The 18,129-nt window shown below is 39.6% G+C and overlaps 1 protein-coding gene across 2 annotated transcripts in view; it reads right to left on the reverse strand.

The window, feature by feature from the left end:
* The window catches only part of TLN1 (talin 1), a 690,102-nt gene that overhangs the window by 59,516 nt on the left and 612,457 nt on the right, over positions 1 to 18,129 (reverse strand). For both annotated transcript variants that reach the window (XM_033937496.1, XM_033937486.1), the window contains 3 exons: positions 15,546 to 15,662; positions 14,873 to 15,058; positions 10,565 to 10,672 (listed from right to left, as the gene is read on the reverse strand). In XM_033937496.1, coding sequence (XP_033793387.1) covers positions 10,565 to 10,672; positions 14,873 to 15,058; positions 15,546 to 15,662 — 411 coding nt within the window. The remainder of the gene's footprint in view (positions 1 to 10,564; positions 10,673 to 14,872; positions 15,059 to 15,545; positions 15,663 to 18,129) is intronic.

Genomic DNA, 18,129 nt, shown 5'->3' on the forward strand with positions numbered 1-18,129 from the left:
TCTACCTATTCACATTAGGACTGATATTAATTCCTTACGGTTTCAGAAACATTTGAAAATCTTTTATATGATTTGTTATAATATTTACAGTAAGATGATATTTTAATTATTAATTGCTTTTGTATTCTACTGTAAATTTTACAGCTTCTTTGGACATAAATCACCTTGAACCTTTTTTGGTATAATGCAATTAATAAGTTGTGTATTAGATTAGATATAACGCCTGCATAGGAGAGTTTCAATTCTGCAGATACAATATAAATGATGGGAGGTATAATATCATCTGTGTAGGCATTAATATAGGACCAAATCTTTTCCAGAGAAAGGAAAATGGTAAAACCAGAGGACATGATTTGAGGTTGAGGGGTGGTAGATTTAAGAGTAATGTAAGGAGGGGGCGTGGCTTAACGCGAGCACGGATGGAGGTGTGATCGTGAAGCTCCTCAACACCCAGGCAACGAAATATAAAAAAAATTTTTTTCCTTCTGAATAATTATATAAAAAATATATATAAAGGAAGCTGAACAAAAGATAAAGAATGAAATCCTAATTTGCTGTAGTAGAGGTGAGATATGAGCTGACGAGAATCGGAAAGGCAGAGAGCCGTTTGTGTTTTCGGCGGTTACATGAGACTTGCAGCGCTGAGACCGCGAGGTGTATGTGGGTGAATGGCGAGATTGGTGGGGAAATTTTGAGGGAGTTTTGTGTCCCGATCGGATACAAGAGATCCCATAAGGAAAAAAAGAAAAGAAAAAATAGATTGCCCTTCGGCGATGACGCTGAAAGGGGGGATTGATTGAAGAAAACTGAGAGAAAGGAATACCGGCGTTTTCTCTCAGTGATTGAACACCGAGACGCTGAAGACAAGGGAAAAATAGCATCTTACTAAATAAACAAAATACTGAATTGAAATTGCTTTTCTCTGACAAAGCTGCGATTGGGCTTGTGTGAGAGGAGACAGAGGAAGGGGTTAACGGAACTTTTGAAAAAAGCTGAAGCGGCAAGACATCGAGGCAGTTGAGAGACGCTGTGAGTGAACAGAAAACAGTTGCTTCAAGTTTGTCAAAAAAAAGGGAAGAGAATTAGATGAAGTGTTGCTCTCCTCGGTCAGGGCTGCGATTGGGCTTGTGAGAGGAGAATTAAAAGAAAGGACTACCAAACAATTTTTTTTTATTCAGCGCTGAAGCGGGGTGTCAAAAAAAAAAGAGTGACTGCCAGAGGTTATGAATTAAATCTGTAGAAGAACCCGACAAGTCTGAGAAAAATTTAAGGAAGGAAATGCTGTTGGACTGAATATCCCCCTCTTTCATTGAAACAGTGAAGGGGCTTAAGGGAAAAGAACCATAAAAAAGGATTACTGGTTCTTTTTTTTTTTTTTTTTATTTTTTTTTATTTTTTCACATCAATAGAACTGGAAACAAATAACTGACACTTACTTCAAAGAACCTTTTTGCCAATATTAAAGTGATAAAGACATTAAAAAAGGAGTATTTAAGATTGAGACAGATAACTGAGAAAGAGAAAAGGAAAAGGAAAAAAGGTAAAAAAGGAAAAGAAAATTTCTACTATAAAAGATAGAACCAAACTTTGGAAGAAAAGGGATTAAAAACATAAGAATACCAAACCTAAAACTAAGAGACTAAATTTAAGAAATAAGAATAACCAAGAAAAAGAAAACAACAATATGGCAAGCACCAGACAAAACAAAAATGAGGCTGGTACATCTGCAAAAAGACAGAAACAAGACCAAATAACTCCAAGCAAGATACCACTTCCTATTGAAGAACCAGACATATTAAGCAAAGCAGAAGTCATGGAAGAACTAAAACAAATCAAACAAATGCTTAAGCAAACTATAACTAATATGTCTGAAATGAAAGAAGAAATTTTAAATATTCATAGACAAATGGAAGTTAATAACAAAAGAACAACTGAATTAGAATCAAAAATGGAAGTTATAGAATGTGAATCAAAAAGATGTAAAAACGACAGCCTGGAATTAAATAAATTAAAAGATCAACTGGAAGATTATGAGAATAGAGGAAGAAGGAAAAACATTAAATTATTTGGAATACAAGAAAATTTAGAGGGAAAAAATACTATCCTTTTCCTTGAAAATTTAATTCCAAAAATACTACAATTAGACTTGAAACAACCAATTGAAATAGAAAGGGCGCATAGAATCCCAATTAAAAATTTAGAAAACAAAGACAGACCAAGACCAATAATTTTCAAAATGCTGAGATACCAACAGGCACTAGAAATACTAAATGCTGCAAAAAAAGATAAAAACCTAAATTATAAAGGATCAAGAATATGGTTTTTACCAGACTTTGCCAAAAACACAGCAAATAAAAGAAAGAGACTATTGGATATGAGACCTTTACTAAAAGAAAAAGGATTTAAATATGGTCTATATTATCCAGCGAAAATGAGAGTATCATCAGGAGACAAATCCTTATATTTTGAGGATCCCGAAAAACTAAAAGATTTTCTTTCTAAACCAGAACCTATGATATTTTAACATAAAACATTAAGATGGTTTTGATGTCTCTATGAAGAAATATAAAAATATGAAATATTGAAATATATGAAGAAAAGAAGGAAAATGATTACATATATGTTTAAAATAAATTATATGTTAAAATCATAATACTAAGGAAATATAAATTAAAAATTGTTTAATGGATAATGATACATTAATGAAATGTTATGGAAAAATGATTAAAGATATAAAGGATTGATATAGATAGATAGAAGGGAAATTTATTTGAATATTGAATATTGATTGCCTGGGGAGAGGAGAATATTCGGGTTACATTTCCAATGTGTATCCTTAAGCAACCGATGTATTGGGTGGGAAAGGGAGGGAAAAGGAGAATATTTACTAGAATGATTAAGGGAAAAATAAATAAGGGATTAGATACATTAGGGATAAATATGTGTGTCGTGAAAAAAATTTTTAAAATTTTAAATATAAAAAGAGGGGAAGAAAAATATAATGAAAAGTATTAAAATGTATAATGTCTTTTAAAATATATTCGATTAATGTCAATGGCCTGAATCATGTAATTAAAAAGAAAAAAGTATTAACATTTTTAAAAAAGCAAAATGCGGATATTTACTGTCTGCAAGAGACCCATCTTAATATGAAAGAATCACAGAAATTATCAGGTGGATGGATAAAGGAATGTTATTTTGCTCCAGCAGTGGGTAAAAAAGCAGGGGTTGCAATTCTTATAAATAAAAAATGTAAGGCCAAGATTAAAGTAAAAAGTTCAGATCCACTTGGAAGATGGATACATATTGATATAAGTATGGGAAATGATACCCTGACGTTGTTCAATATATATGCCCCTAATTCGAATCAATCAGAATTTTTTAAAAAGCTACAGAATATGTTATTACCACTGGCTGCTTCTAATTTAGTGGTGGCTGGAGATTTTAATGCTGTAATGGATCCATTATTGGATAAAAAACCAGGTAAAAATATTAAATCTTTAGGTCTAGATAATTTGGTTCAATCATGTGATTTGAAAGATATATGGCGTATTCTTCATTTTAATGATCAGGAATATTCATTTTGTTCACAGGTTCATAAATCATTTTCAAGAATTGATTATATTTTTGTCTCGACAAATAAAGTGCAACAGGTGATTAAAGCCTACATTGATCCTATTATTATTTCAGATCATGCGGGAGTATGGATAGAATTACAATTAGATCAATTAGAAAATGATAGACCTCTTTGGAGATTTGATAATGCATTGCTTGTGGACGACAAATTCTTGGAAAATTTTAAAACACAAATTAACGAATTCTTTCAAATAAATTTAGTGGAAGATACATCTATAGAGAATGTATGGGATGCATTTAAAGCAACTATGAGGGGTAATATTATATCATATTCAGCTTTTATTAGGAAACAGATTAAAAAACAATATATAGAATTAGAAAAAGAAATAAAAATATTAGAAGCTAAATTGATAAGTAAATGGGAATATGAAGTTTTACAAGCTCTTTTGAAAACAAAAGGTAAATATAATGAATTAACTTCAAAAATGATAAGAAAAGATTTGTTTTCCAAGCAAACAATGTATTATGGAAATTCTAATAAGGCAGGGAAATTATTGGCAAATTATCTTAAGGTAAAAAAAAGGAGAACTAATATTAATGGAATAAAAGATGATAATGGTATAATAACAAATCAAACAAATATAATATTAAAACAATTTTTAAAATTTTATAAAGACCTATATTCTTCCGAACCTTATTTGGAGAGACAAAAAGACGGAAAAAATTTTTTAGATTTAATTAATGGACCTAAGGTTCCTGATCATATAAAACGGAGTTTAGATGAACCTATATCATTTAAAGAATTAGAAACAGCATTGAGATCTCTTAGAGTTGGATCCGCTCCAGGTGGTGATGGTTATACAATAGAATTTTATAAAACATTTCAAAATATACTTTCCCCACATTTATTAAATTTATATCAGACACAACTTATAAAAGGTAATATTAAAGGTACTATGGCTGAATCAATAATAATTGTTTTGCCTAAGCCAAATAAAGATCCTACTTTGGTTTCAGATTACAGGCCTATATCTTTGATAAATGTTGATAATAAACTTTTGGCGAAAATTTTGGCTTTGAGATTAGCCAAAGCTCTCCCACATATTATAGATATGCATCAAACGGGTTTCGTTGCTAAAAGACACTCCTCCAATAACTCTAGATTATTATTTCACATGCTAAACTTATCAAAAAAAATGGATGAACCGGCTTTTACAGTTTCATTAGATGCTGAAAAGGCATTTGATAGGGTAGAATGGAATTTTATGTATCAGGCTTTAGAATGGTTTGGTATAGGTTCTGGATTTATACAAATGGTAAAAACTTTGTATAGCTTCCCAATTGCAAGACTAAATATTAATAATAAAATATCTGATGGTTTTCAATTGCAGAGGGGAGTTAGACAAGGCTGTCCTTTATCTCCTTTGTTATTTGATGTTATATTAGAACCCTTATTGTTAGCAATGCAGCAAACGAAGGAGATACAAGGTATCCCATATTCAGATATGGAATATAAAATTTCGGCTTATGCTGATGATATTCTGCTTTATTTGAGAAATCCAGAGTCTACCTTATCTTCTTTATTAGAATTAATTGATAAGTTTGGCAAATTTTCAGGTTATAAAATTAATTGGAATAAAACTGAAATTATACCCTTGAATGTTCATTGTGTAAAAGGATTATTTGATACTTTTCCATTCATATGGAAAGAAGAAGGATTTAAATATCTTGGCATTCAAGTTAAAAATACAATTGAAGATACTGTAAAAGAAAATGAAAAATATATAATAAAAAAAGTTACGGAGTTGTGTGAACAATGGAACCCATTACATATTTCTTGGTGGGGAAGAATTCAAACTATTAAAATGATGATATTACCTGTAGTTTGCTACCAAATGAGTATGATACCTATTTATTTTCAGGGGTCCTTTTATAAAAAGCTTAATAGAATTTTAACAAAATTTCTTTGGCTTGGTAAAACACCTAGAATAGCTTTAGTAACTTTGCAAAAATCAATTAAGGAGGGTGGGGTAAATTTTCCAAATCTCTATAGGTACCATCAAGCCTATATTCTATGTCAGGGTATGTATTGGATCCTCCCAGAACTTATAGATAATGCACCAGATTGGTTATATTTGGAATGGCGCCTTATGTTTCCCCTAAATTTAGTTCATTTACCAAGTATTAATATACCTAAAAGATACAGAGAAAATAAAATAATAATGGATACTTGGAAAACATTGAGATTTATTGATAAATTAACACCCATCCCAATATATAAATCAACTAATCAATCCATATGGATAAACTCCAAGATCAAAATTGGCGGAGCTCAAATCCTTTGGAAGAACTGGATTATTGCAGGAATTAGATCTCTAGATGATATTATTTCAGAAGGTAAACTGCTGGATTTTTCACAATTGCAACATAGATTTGGTCTTAATAAAACACAAAGTTTTAAATGGTTGCAATTGAAGCAGGCCATTCAGGTTGGGTTCCCTGAATGGAAATCATTAAACAATCAATATAGTTTAAAGTTCTTATGCTTTAAAGCAGACTTCCTAGGACATCAAGCCGCATTGTGGTATAAATTAATATCTGGATATTTGAATAAAAAACCAAAAAATGGTCTAAGAGACATTTGGAGCATTGAGATTGGACATCAAATTAATGCATCTCAATGGCCACTAATTTGGTCTTGGAGAATGAGATGTACAGTGTCAGCATCTATGAGACAAACATGGTTCTTTTTATTACATAGAGCTTTTTGGACCCCTACTCGATTGCAAAAACTAGACAGTTCTAAGTCTAATAGATGCTGGCACTGTAATCTAGAACCAGGGACATTAGATCATTTATTATATCATTGTCCTTATATTAAAATTTTTTGGAATTCAATTTGGCCACAAATTAATAAATTAATGGAAAATCATATTGCAATATCATATGATACAATTTTATTTGGAACAATGATGAGAAAAAAAAGTCAAATTTCACCAGAAAATAATAAGCTTTTATTAATTATGACAGGGGTTGCCATTCAACATATAACTAACAATTGGAAAAATTATAACAACCTAAATTACACATTTTGGTGGAATACAATATGTCATATTTTTAAAATGGAAAGAACAATAGCAATACAAAGGGGGACATATATTAAATTTATAAAAATATGGGGGCCATTGACAAAATACTGTAATGAATAAATAATATGATGTTTCTTCTTCTTTTCTTCTTTTGGGGATCTTTTTTATGACACACATAGAGGGGGGGTAAGAAAAATCAATGTATATATAGTATGTTATAATATATTATACAAAATGTAACGTATGAATAAATGGTAATAAAAGGGTGGGGGGAGGGAAATGGGACAAAATTTGTTTAGATTATATTATATTAGATATAAAAAAATTATTGAATATTTATCAATTGTATTCTAATATGTTGTATACTTTTTATAAAAATTTGAAAATTAAAATATTATATTAAAGTAATGAAAGGGAGGGGGGAGGGTGAGGGGGAAAATCAAATTTAGATATATAATGTATTAGATATAAAAGTGATAATATGCATTTATCAATTGTATTTTATTACTATGTACACTTCATGTAAAATTAGAAAATAAAAAATAATGGGAAAAAAAAAAAAAGAGTAATGTAAGGAAATTCTTTACGGAGAGGGTGGTTGATGCCTGGAATGCACTCCCGAGAAACATGGTGGAGAGGAAAATGGTGACAGAATTCAAAAATGCATAGGATGAACACAGAGGATCTCCAACTAGAATATAAATGGGCAAACTTTCACAGTCTGAATCCTGAAAAGGAGACTGTTTGTATAGGCTGGAGTGAGCTTCAACGGCCACTCCAATAGTTGTAACCTAAGAACTTCTAAGGTCTGTGGCCCAGAAGAAACAAAGGAAAAAAAAGAAATTGTAATGAATGTAGTTACAGGGCAGACTGGATGGACTGTTCGGGTCTTTATCTGCCGTCCTTTACTATGTATAAAAGTTTACATCCATTTTCTATTGAACTGTTTAAGAAGAAACTGAAATGCCTTCTTCCAACAGGGGAATTTATGTGTGGCCCAAATCAGCTTCACATTGTGTGATTGGTTAAGTATGCTATAGAATGGCATGGTATAATCAAGTGGTCTATCCTCTGCCACATCCTGATTTCAAAGTTGCCTCCAAGACTGTTTTATTCAGACCAAGGTCCCTGCTTGCACTGCGTTGGATGAAGCCTTTAAGCTGGCGATAGTGAAAAAATGTCTTTTGGCAGGAATCAAATGGTTGTGCAAGTTCTGTAAAAGGGATGACAGAACCCTCGTCCAATAAGTGTAAAGAAGATAACATCCATCTTTTTGTTAGGCGAAAGTAGAGTCTCTCTGGGAAGCAGATCTGACGTTGCGAGAGTCAATTTATGTCTTCTCTGGGATTGTACCCACGCAGACACAGTTTGAAGCAAAACACTTCCACTCACTCTTCCTCCAAATAAAGCTGAATGTTTTTTTGGTGTGAAAGAGTTTCTTAGCTATCAGTATAGACAGAGCTTTAAAACAAGTATAAGAATTAAGTAGAGCTCTCATTTTGAAAGCATGGCTTCTCCCCAGCCATGACAAATTCAAGAAGGAGTCACGTACCAGTGGGAGAAAGTTCATTTCAAAGAGATCCTCAGCTGTTTCAGATAAATTGATCTCAAAATATTTTATGAAGCACTTTGCCCACTTAAAGGGGAATCTCTCGTGTTTTCGGCACCTCCTGAAGGAGCACGCTTCTATTTAAAATTTCATATTTAGCAAGGTTGATAAGAAAGCTTGATACGGCACCACCATAGGTGTTAAGGTAATGTTGCAGTTGGGTCTATCAAGGTAAGCAAAATTTAATCTGTAAATACTAGCTTTCTTGCACTGTATCCTCATACTTTATACCCTTAATGAATGATTGAGACCTAATCTGAGGTGCCAAAGCAGCCATTAAGTTTCAAGCATGCTAAAGATTGCTGATATAATGCTTGAACTCATACTAAATAAGATACCCAAATTTAGAAAGTACAGCAAACATATAAGTCCACATTTAATCTATCGCCTTTTTGGCGCCTAAGGAAAGTACTGATCTGATCCATCATGCTAGATATCTTCTAGGAGTGTTAATAGTTTAGATCCCAGCAGTGGTATACCTAGTATGTGTGACACCCGGGGCCCATCATTTTTTTTAACACCCCCTCCTCTATAGTAATAACCCACAAGTGGCACAAGTGTGCACCAAGGAAAAGACAGCATCATATATACTCACCCATTGTAAAACTAAACAAGCCAGACTAGTACAGATTGATCCTGCACAGTCAGTGCTAACAGAAAACCATGTCTTTCATACACACAAAACACAGAAACACCCTCGCCCAGCATGGAATATGTAATCACAAACTAAAAACAGAAATATGTAGACAAAAGTTAAACTGAACCACAAAGAAGCCAGACTTTGCATACAATGAACCACCACAGAAACGGAGACAGTGATGCATGTCTCCTAATATAGCAGAGATAAATTTGAAACAACAATCGTCACTTTACAAATTAACAAATAAAAATAAAACAAAAAATGGAAAATTGGACTAATACATTTTTCAATTAGCTTTCAGAGGCCAAAACCTCTGTTCCTGACCTGAGGAAGGGGGTTTTGGTCGCTGAATTAGTCAAAAATGTATTAAAATTAGTCCAATAAAAGGATCACCTTATTTTCATTTTCTATTTATAAATGTTCATCAACATAGCTACAATACTATTTTATCCTAAAGCAAAAAAATAAAGAAATAGAAAAGTTTTTTCTACCTTTGTTGTCTCTGGTTTCTGCTTTCCTCATCACTCTCTTCCTTCCATCCACTGTCTGGCCTCTCTCTGCCCCTTCCATATGGCATCTTCTTTCCTTCTATGCCCCTTCCAGAAACTGTCTGCCTCCTCTTTCCATCTCTCCCTCTACTCCCATTGGTCTGGCATCCATCTTTTCCCCTTCCCTCCCCTCCCCTAATGGTCTGGAAACTCTCTGCTCTCCCCCCTCCCATGGTCTGGCATTTCACTCTCTCCTCTTCTTTCCCTTTCCTTTTCTTCCCTCATTTTCCTTCACAATTTATTTTCTGCATCTGTCTAGATTAAATGTTTTCTTACCATCCAGTCCTCAATTTCCCTCTTTTCACGTTGCCTACCTACAGCTTGCCACTTCTTTCCATCTTCCTTCCAGTATTTCATTAATTCATCCCTCCCCCCATTCAGCACATGTCCTTTATTTATCCTCTCCTTCCATCATGTGCCCTTTTTTCCTACCCTTTCCAGCCAGCATCTTCTCCTGTCCTCTCCAGTTCCTTCCAGTATCTGCCCCCTCTCTCCAATTCAGTGTCTGCTCCCCTCTCTCTCCTCCCCACTTCCTTCCTGTGTCTACTCCCCCTCTGCCCCCTTCTCTCTCCCAATTCCATCAGCATCTGCCCTCAATCTCTCTCTCTCCCTCCACCAGACTTCTAAACCAGTATGTTGCTCTCTTCTCTCTCCCTCCAACCCAATGCTATCCAATATCCTGCCCACCTTCCCACCGCTGCTGTATACTTCTTGAACCAGCAGCAGCAGCTATAAACTTAAATGCAGTCTTCGCAGGATCTTCCTGCATTTCCCCGCGACTGCCGGCTCTGCTCCTGAACAAGGAAGTGACATCGGAGCGAGTGGACCAGCAGCAGCGGGGAGGTACAGGAAGGTCCCGTGATCACTGAATTTAAAGTTTACTGCCACTGCTGCTGGTTTGGGAAAGCAGCAGCAAAGTAGGGCGGTAGGTCCTGGACCTGGTGTGCCAGCTGTGCACCCCCTTAGAGCGTGCACTTGGGGTGAACTATCCTCCCCCCCCATTTGGTATGCCACCGGCTCCCAGAAACATTTAGAGTGAGCACAGAAAATGTCCTCCCTATGTTGAAGCATGGAATCTTGCTACATTTTGGGATTCACTCACCACCAGCACATGTTCTAGCAGCTCCAGGTATCCATTGGCGCACTCTTTCCCATAGCGCAATGCACGAAGACGAACGTCTGTGCTCACTTCTGGATGGAAAGCAGCTTCCTGAAGGGAGAAGAGGAGAAAATATCAGGTGTGCTCCGAGAGGTCCCATAACATTACAGAACAAAACAAAAACCTCAGGCTATGGAAGTACAGTTCCTCAGAGAGAAAACATCAACTTTAAATACAGTGGAATGCAAGAAAGCCTCAAATCTGTTTGAAGCAGTACTTACGAGACATCCGTAATTAATTGATGAAGGCAGTGTTTTAGGCTACATTTCAGGGCATAAGATCAGATTAGGGCACAAATAGCTCTTGAGGAAAGGCTCTGTTTGGTGTTAGTTCCCTCCTACCCACCCCAAGGCAGAGCTTTTTGACTTATAGGCTCTTCAGCCAACCATGAACAGGGCATTACTTTAGTAGGGTTTTTCTGCCCTTTTTTCTTCTTCTAGGTGTAAGTTCTTCTGTACCACAGTGTGGCTGGGAAACATCGTATCACCAAAGCTGCTGCTCAGGTTGCAACTTCAGGAGTGTGTGGCGCAGTGGTTGGATCTAAAGCCTCAGCACTCTGGGGTTGTGGGTTCAAACCCCGCGCTGCTCCTTGTGACCCTGGGCAAGTCACTCAGTCCTCCATAGCCCCAGGTACGTTAGATAAATTGTGAGCTCACCGGGACAGATAGGGAAAATGCTTGAGTGCCTGATTGTTAAACCGCTTAGATAACCTTGATAGGCAGTATATAAAAACCTAATAAACTTGAAACTTGTTTCTGTGCAGACAGAAAATGTTATCCAGGCAGAGGGTCTTCAGCTGGACTCTCTCATGAAGGAAGTAAAGGAACTGAGAGAGGAAGTGGCAAGACTGAGAAGCATCCGTGAGAATGAGAGGTACATCGATGAAATAGTTCATGAGACGTCAAAAGATTTCCAGCAGTGGGGAAGAAGAGGCTGTGCTGAGGGAAGACAGCAGGATTCAGATTATGGAACACTGCAAGATTGGTACTGATGAATCGGTATGCTGCCCTGGAAGTGGAGGAGATGAAAGCAATCCACTTTGGTTGTTGGAAAAATATTGGAAGCATTGCTGAAAGAAAGGACAGTGAATTTCCTAGAATCCAATGGGCTACAAGATCCGAGGCAATATGACTTTACTAAAGGTAAATTGTGCCAAACAAACCTGATTGAATTTTTTGACTGGGCAACCAGAGAACTGATCAAGGACGTGTGTTGGATATAATTTACTTAGATTTCAGCAAAGCGTTTGACACGATTCCTCATAGGAGGCTTTTGAATAAACTTGGGCAGAATTTAGGATCCAAGTGGTGAACTGGATTAGAAACTAGTTGATGCACAGAAGCCAGAGGGTGGTGGTTAATGGGATTCACTCAGAGGAAGGTAAGGTGAGTAGTGGAGTGCAACAAGGATCGGTGTTGGGTCCGATTCTGTTCCTATATATATTGCTGAAGGGTTAGAAGGTAAGGCTTGCCTTTTTGCAGATGATACCAAGATTTGTAACAGACTGGACACCCAGGGAAGGAGTGAAAAAGAATCAGCAAACAGAAGAGTGGTCTAATATTTGGCAACTAAAATTCAATGCAAAGAAGTGTAGAGTGATGCACTTAGGGAGTAGAAATTCAAGGGAACTGTATTAGGCTGAGAACTAGAGAGTAGAGAAGGAAAGGTTCTTCAAACTGTCAAATAATAAAAGAACAAGAGGGCATCCGGAAAAGTTGAAAGGGGACAGATTCAAAACAAATGCTAGGAAGTTCTTCTTTACCCAACATGTGGTGGACACCTGGAATGCGCTTCCAGAGAACGTAATAGGGCAGAGTACGGTACTGGGGTTTAAGAAAGGATTGGACAGTTTCCTGCTGGAAAAGGGGATAGAAGAGTATAAATAGAGGATTACTGCCCAGGTCCTGGACCTGTTGGGCCGCCGCGTGAGCGGACTGCTGGGCATGATGGACCTCAGGTCTGACCCAGCTGAGGCATTGCTTATGTTCTTAACTATGCACGGATTGGGAAAGGGACCTTGGGGTGATAGTGTCTGAGGATCTGAAGGCGGTAACAAGGCGGTGGCTGTAGCTAGAAGGGTGCTAGGCTGTGCAGAGAGAGGCATAACCAGTAGAAGAAAGGAGGTGTTGATGCCCCTGTACAGGTCATTGCCGAGTACTGTGTTCAATTTTGGAGGCCATATCTTGCTAAGGATGTAAAAAGACTTGAGAAAAGCAACAAAAAGGGTAAGGGGCTTACGCCAAAAGATGTATGAGATTGGAACACCAGAATATGTATACTCTAGAGCAGTGTGCCTCCTGAGATTCAAAGTGTGCTGCGGCACACTGAGGAGGAAGAGAAGCGCCGGCCAGCTGACTTGCCTACAGGACGTGCCTCTCGCCTCCAGAGACTCTCTGAGTTCATGGATTTTTGAGGTGGTGCCTTGGATTAGAGAATGACATGGTGGCGGTTACCCGCGGCTAGCCGCGTTTAGCTGTGGGTAACCCGCCAAAATGGGGAATGAAAAATAGCAGTCGCTGCGGGGAAGGGGACAAGGCCATTCATCAGTCTTGTCTCCGCAGTGAGGCATCAAGGATTGCGCGGTCCCCGCAGCCCCCGCCCGCCCGCCCAATCGTTTAACCAGCTTCCTCTCATCACCTCACCTTAGTTTTCCGGCTTTCTTTTTCGGCGACCCGCACATGCAGCTGCTCAGTATTCAATCTTCTGCTCTGACGCAACCGGAAACAGGAAGTTGCAGCAGAGCAGAAGATTGAACTTTGAGCAGCCGCGCATGCGCGGCTCTTTGAAAGCGTGTGGTTCGCCGAAAAAGAAAGCGTGCAAACTAAGGTGAGGTGGAGAGAGGAAGCTGGTTAAACGATCGGGCGGGCGGGCGGGCGGGTGGGCGCTGCGGGGAGTTTTCAAAAACTCTTCCAGCTCTCAGTTTAGACTCCCAGAAGTTGGAGGCAAGTGTTGAGAAGTTGCAGAGATTCACTGCATGATCTTGCTGCAGAGGAGGCACTGTTTAGGTGACACTCCTTGGTCCCAGTGTGTTGCTAGACCTTTTAGCCCACATAATGCAAAAGTGAATTTTGCGCTTCAGCTAACTTTGTGCAGGTATTGGAGCACAGCATATTTACATCCATGCTGATGAAGCTGTTAGCTATTCAGCACAGATGCATTGAAGTGTACAGAAGTCTAAAAAGCTGAGTTCAATGCTGGGGCTTTAACACCAAGCAGAAACCAGACAACAAAGGTAGAAAAAAAAATTCTATTTATTTTCTTTTTTTTTTTTGCTTTAGGATAAAGTAGTATATTAGTTGTGTTGATAAAAATTTATAAACAAAGTCCTCCCAACTGAACATCTCTTTCTCTAGTTCAGCAGCCAGAACTTTGATTTATAAGAAAGGAAAAAGCTAAATATTGCAGTACTAAGGCTTATATGGATGCTGCGGGGACGGTGACGGGGCGGTGAAGGGAACGGCAGTGACGAGGCGATGCAGAGGATGGTGGGCCGGGGACAGTGCAGTGACGGGAACAGATTTTTTCCCCGTGTCATTCTCTACCTTGGATCTTACCACACACTCTGTCTTTTTCATAGATCCAGAGCAGCAGTCAGAGAAGTAAGTTTCTCTCTCATTTTGTGCTATTTGATTCACCTATTGCACTTATGAGACATTCTTCTAATATCTGGGATTGATTTAACAGAGAACTGTTTGTGCGATGATGGTTCTCTGCCCCATTGACCAATGTGTTTGGGCGTACTGAGCACATTCATCACGTAATAATTTATTATTTTTATGAAGGTGTATTTGGTTTTTATTAGCATGCTTTTTGCATAACATTATGATATTAGTTTTTTCAGGCACTATTGAGTCGATATAGTTTGTGCATGCTGACTTTATTTTTATGATCCCTAAGATTTATTTTTGGGATACAACAAACTACTGCCAGTACTGGGCATCCAGTATATAGGTGTAAGATGAGCTGGGGAGGGCTTTAATTGAAGCTCCAGGGACAGGATGGTTAGGAGTGGGCTTCGATGGGTTATTACCCAGAAATATCAAAGACAATTTAAACGTGAATGTATAATGCGTGGGACTGTTGAAGATTGGATGGACTGTTCAGGTCTTATCTGCTGTCATTTACTCTGTTACTCTGCAAACTTTACTAGATCCTTCAGAAAAACATAAAAGGACAAGAAAACCACAAATAATAAGAACCTTTAGAACAACAGAAAATAGACAATAAATTAGGGACTCGTGACGTTCTCACCTTACATGCATGCAGCATGTCCGCGATGGCTCTGCGGCTCAGGTTGGCTGTAGCAATAACATCCTCTTGCCGACAGGAGTTTCCAGCAGCCACAGCCTTTGCTGTTGCCATGGTGATACCTTTGGTCATACGGATGAAGTTCTCAGGGGTCGAGGTCTTTGGAGGTGGATCCTGAGCGCTGAACACCTGAGGGACAGATAGGAAAAATACTCTCAAATATATACCACCCTAAAGTCCAAGAAAGGGCATGCATGAGGAAATAAAATGATCTCCTTCTAGCGGAGGGAAGACAAAGGCATCGTGACAGGCCCACAATGAATCGGCATGGGATAGATTTGCAGGCATTATCTCCTTGGCATGCAAACCTATTTTAGGTATATGCGGAGAACCTGACTGGCTGGGAGTGGTTGAGAACCTCTGCTTTAGACACTTTCCTGTAGCTCCTGCCAGGTGGGCTTTTATTATCCACCCCCACCTTTTTAAGCTTTTGATCATTTCCCAATTAGGCCTCAAGATCCCAGCTTTTTCCTTGACTCTGAGCTCTATCGTACCTGCTAAGACTCACATTGACTGACCCTTCCCCTGTCCTGGACACTCAATGCAAGTTCGGAATCTGCTCTAAGACCCTCCCCTCGGGCCCATCCCATCTTCCTTTTAGGCTCCAGACACTCACTGCTAGCTCCTGTCGGATGTGCTCTATTGTACCCTCCAGGGCACGGGTTCCTTTCGTTGCCTCGTCCTCCACAGCCTTCACTGTCTTTAGGAGGGATGTTACATTTGTTACCATCACCTGCAAGGATTAGGCGGGGCAGAGCAAACCAAAAGAGAAATTAACAGCCTAACTCAGCATAGCACTTCTCACACATGAAAACATAGTACACCAGGGAGCTTTCAAGCTCTTTCTCGATGATAGGTAGGTAGGTAGGTAAAAATGCTTAAATAGGGAAGACTGGTGGGCCTTATATGTTTATTAAAATTCTTATATATGACCTTACTATCCCGCTGCGGAACCTGAGCTCCCTCCACTTATTCCGCAAGCAACTAAAAACCTGGCTCTTCTCTAACATGTAATTTCTTTTCCCTTACTTTTCCACTCGATTTATAAACTTAGGTAAACCTTTTCCTACCCTTTCTCATTTTTAAGTTCTTGTAAACCATGCCGAGCTCTACTTCTGTGGAGATGATGCGGTATATAAACTTAAGGTTTAGTTTAGTTTAGTTTATATACCACATTAAGCTGGTTTACAATCAAATACAAGGAAAAGAACTAAAATCATAATAGCCAGCCAGTGATCCTAACCCCCAGAGCTGAACACCTGAACTGTAAGTGGAGCTTTGAAAAGAACTCAAAACTTCAATTCAGAGGGTTCTGATCTGAGGTGAGGGAATTCCGAAAAATGCAGAATGGTCTGTGAGGCATAGGAAAAGATGCCAAACAGGATGGTAGTCCAGAATGCAGTGTTTTAAGTACACCATTCTTTGGCGAACCGACATTTGCGCATAGGACATATGCGTGCCGCTGCTTTGAAGCCTTCCCATTCTCCTTTTCATTTTCGCTGTTCGGGAGTTTTCAATGTAGTGGGGGGAGGTTCCCCCCACACACACCCCTCACAGCAGTAACAGAAAGGCTTGAAAGCGGCGGTGCACAAAAGCCCTGCATGCAAATGTCGCCATGGGATTGTCGGCGCGCCAAAGTCCAGTGCGCTTTTGACAGGTCATCGTGGTTTTTATAGGCTAGTATCAGAAGCTTATAATCTATTCAGTATTTGATTAGAAGCCAATGGTTCAACAGAATGTGAGTACCGGATTCTTGCAGCTCATCACACAGACAATGCGACTACTAGAATTGCAACAAAGGCTACCTTTCACCTACATGTGATCAGCTGGGACTGAGATCGTACAAAACCGTGGAGGGGCATAATCAAAAACAATGTCCAAGTCCCCTTTTGGCCTAAGGCCCTAAACGTTGAAAGCAGAAGCAGGGAAAATGTCCATTCTCAAAAAAAACGTCCAAAAGGAGGTTTTTTTGATAATGGCCTGCCTCTACGTTCAGCTGTTTTTAAATGCCCAGACTACCACTATGTCTACTCTGACAACATATAATCAACCAAAAAAAGCCTAAGTCCCAAACGCACAACACAAGAGCTTTTAGGTGAAGGAGGAGCCATTCCTTCGCCTAAAAGCTGGATTCTGTAACCGGTGTCCGTCAAAAACAACGGTTACAGAATCCACCCCCCCCAACATTGGGGCAAGAGGGAGCCCAAGCCCTCCTGCCTCGGCGAGGCATGACCCCCCCCCCAACATCGGGGCAGGAGGGAGCCCAAGCCTTCCTGCCCAGGCGACCCCCATATCCCCCACCCCCATGAAGATACGGGCAGGAGGGATCCCAGGCCCTCCTGCCCTCGACGCACCCCCCTCCCACAAACACCCCCCCACCCGCCAGACACCCCCCGCAATTCCCCTCCCCGTACCTGTAAGATTCGTTGGCCGGACGGATGGGTGCCAAGCCCGTCTGTCCAGCAGGCCAGCCATCCCTCGAATGGCTGGCCTTAGGGCCTGATTGGCCCAGGCGGCTCAATCGCCCACAGGTGGGACCTGAGGTGCCTGGGCCTATTCCGGTTGGCCCAGGCGCCAAAGGCCCCACCTGTGGGCAGGGTTTGAGCCACCTGGGCCAATCAGGCCCTAAGACCAACCATTCGAGGGATGGCTGGCCTGCCAGACAGACGGGCTTGGCACCTGTCTGTCCGGCCAAAAGAATCTTACAGGTACGGGGATTTGGATTGGGGTGGGGTCGGGGGGAGGTGTCTCACAGGTCGGTGGGTGGGGGGGGCGATCGGGAGGGTGATCGTGGGCAGGAGGGTCTGGGGCGTCGAGGGCAGGAGGGCCTGGGATCCCTCCTGCCCGTATCTTAGTGGGGGTGGGGGTAGGCTGTTTAGGTTTGTGCCACTCACAAATATTAGATTAGATTTCTTCAGGTTATTCACACCATCCGGCGTGTCTACTTTATTGTAGATTTTGGTATCATCTGCAAAGAGGCATATCTTACCCGACAGCCCTTCAGCAATATCGTATATAAAAATGTTAAAAAGAACAGGCTCAAGAGCAGAACCTTGAGGCACTCCACTAGTAACACCCCTTTCCTCAGAGTGATTTCCATTGATCTGTCGCCTTCCACTCAACCAGTTCCTGACCCAGCCCGTCACTTTGGGGCCCATCCCAGGAGCACTCAATTTATTTATTAGCCATCTGTGTGATAC

This window comes from Geotrypetes seraphini, chromosome 1, assembly GCF_902459505.1.
Source record: "Geotrypetes seraphini chromosome 1, aGeoSer1.1, whole genome shotgun sequence".
NCBI classification, from domain to species: Eukaryota; Metazoa; Chordata; class Amphibia; order Gymnophiona; family Dermophiidae; genus Geotrypetes; species Geotrypetes seraphini.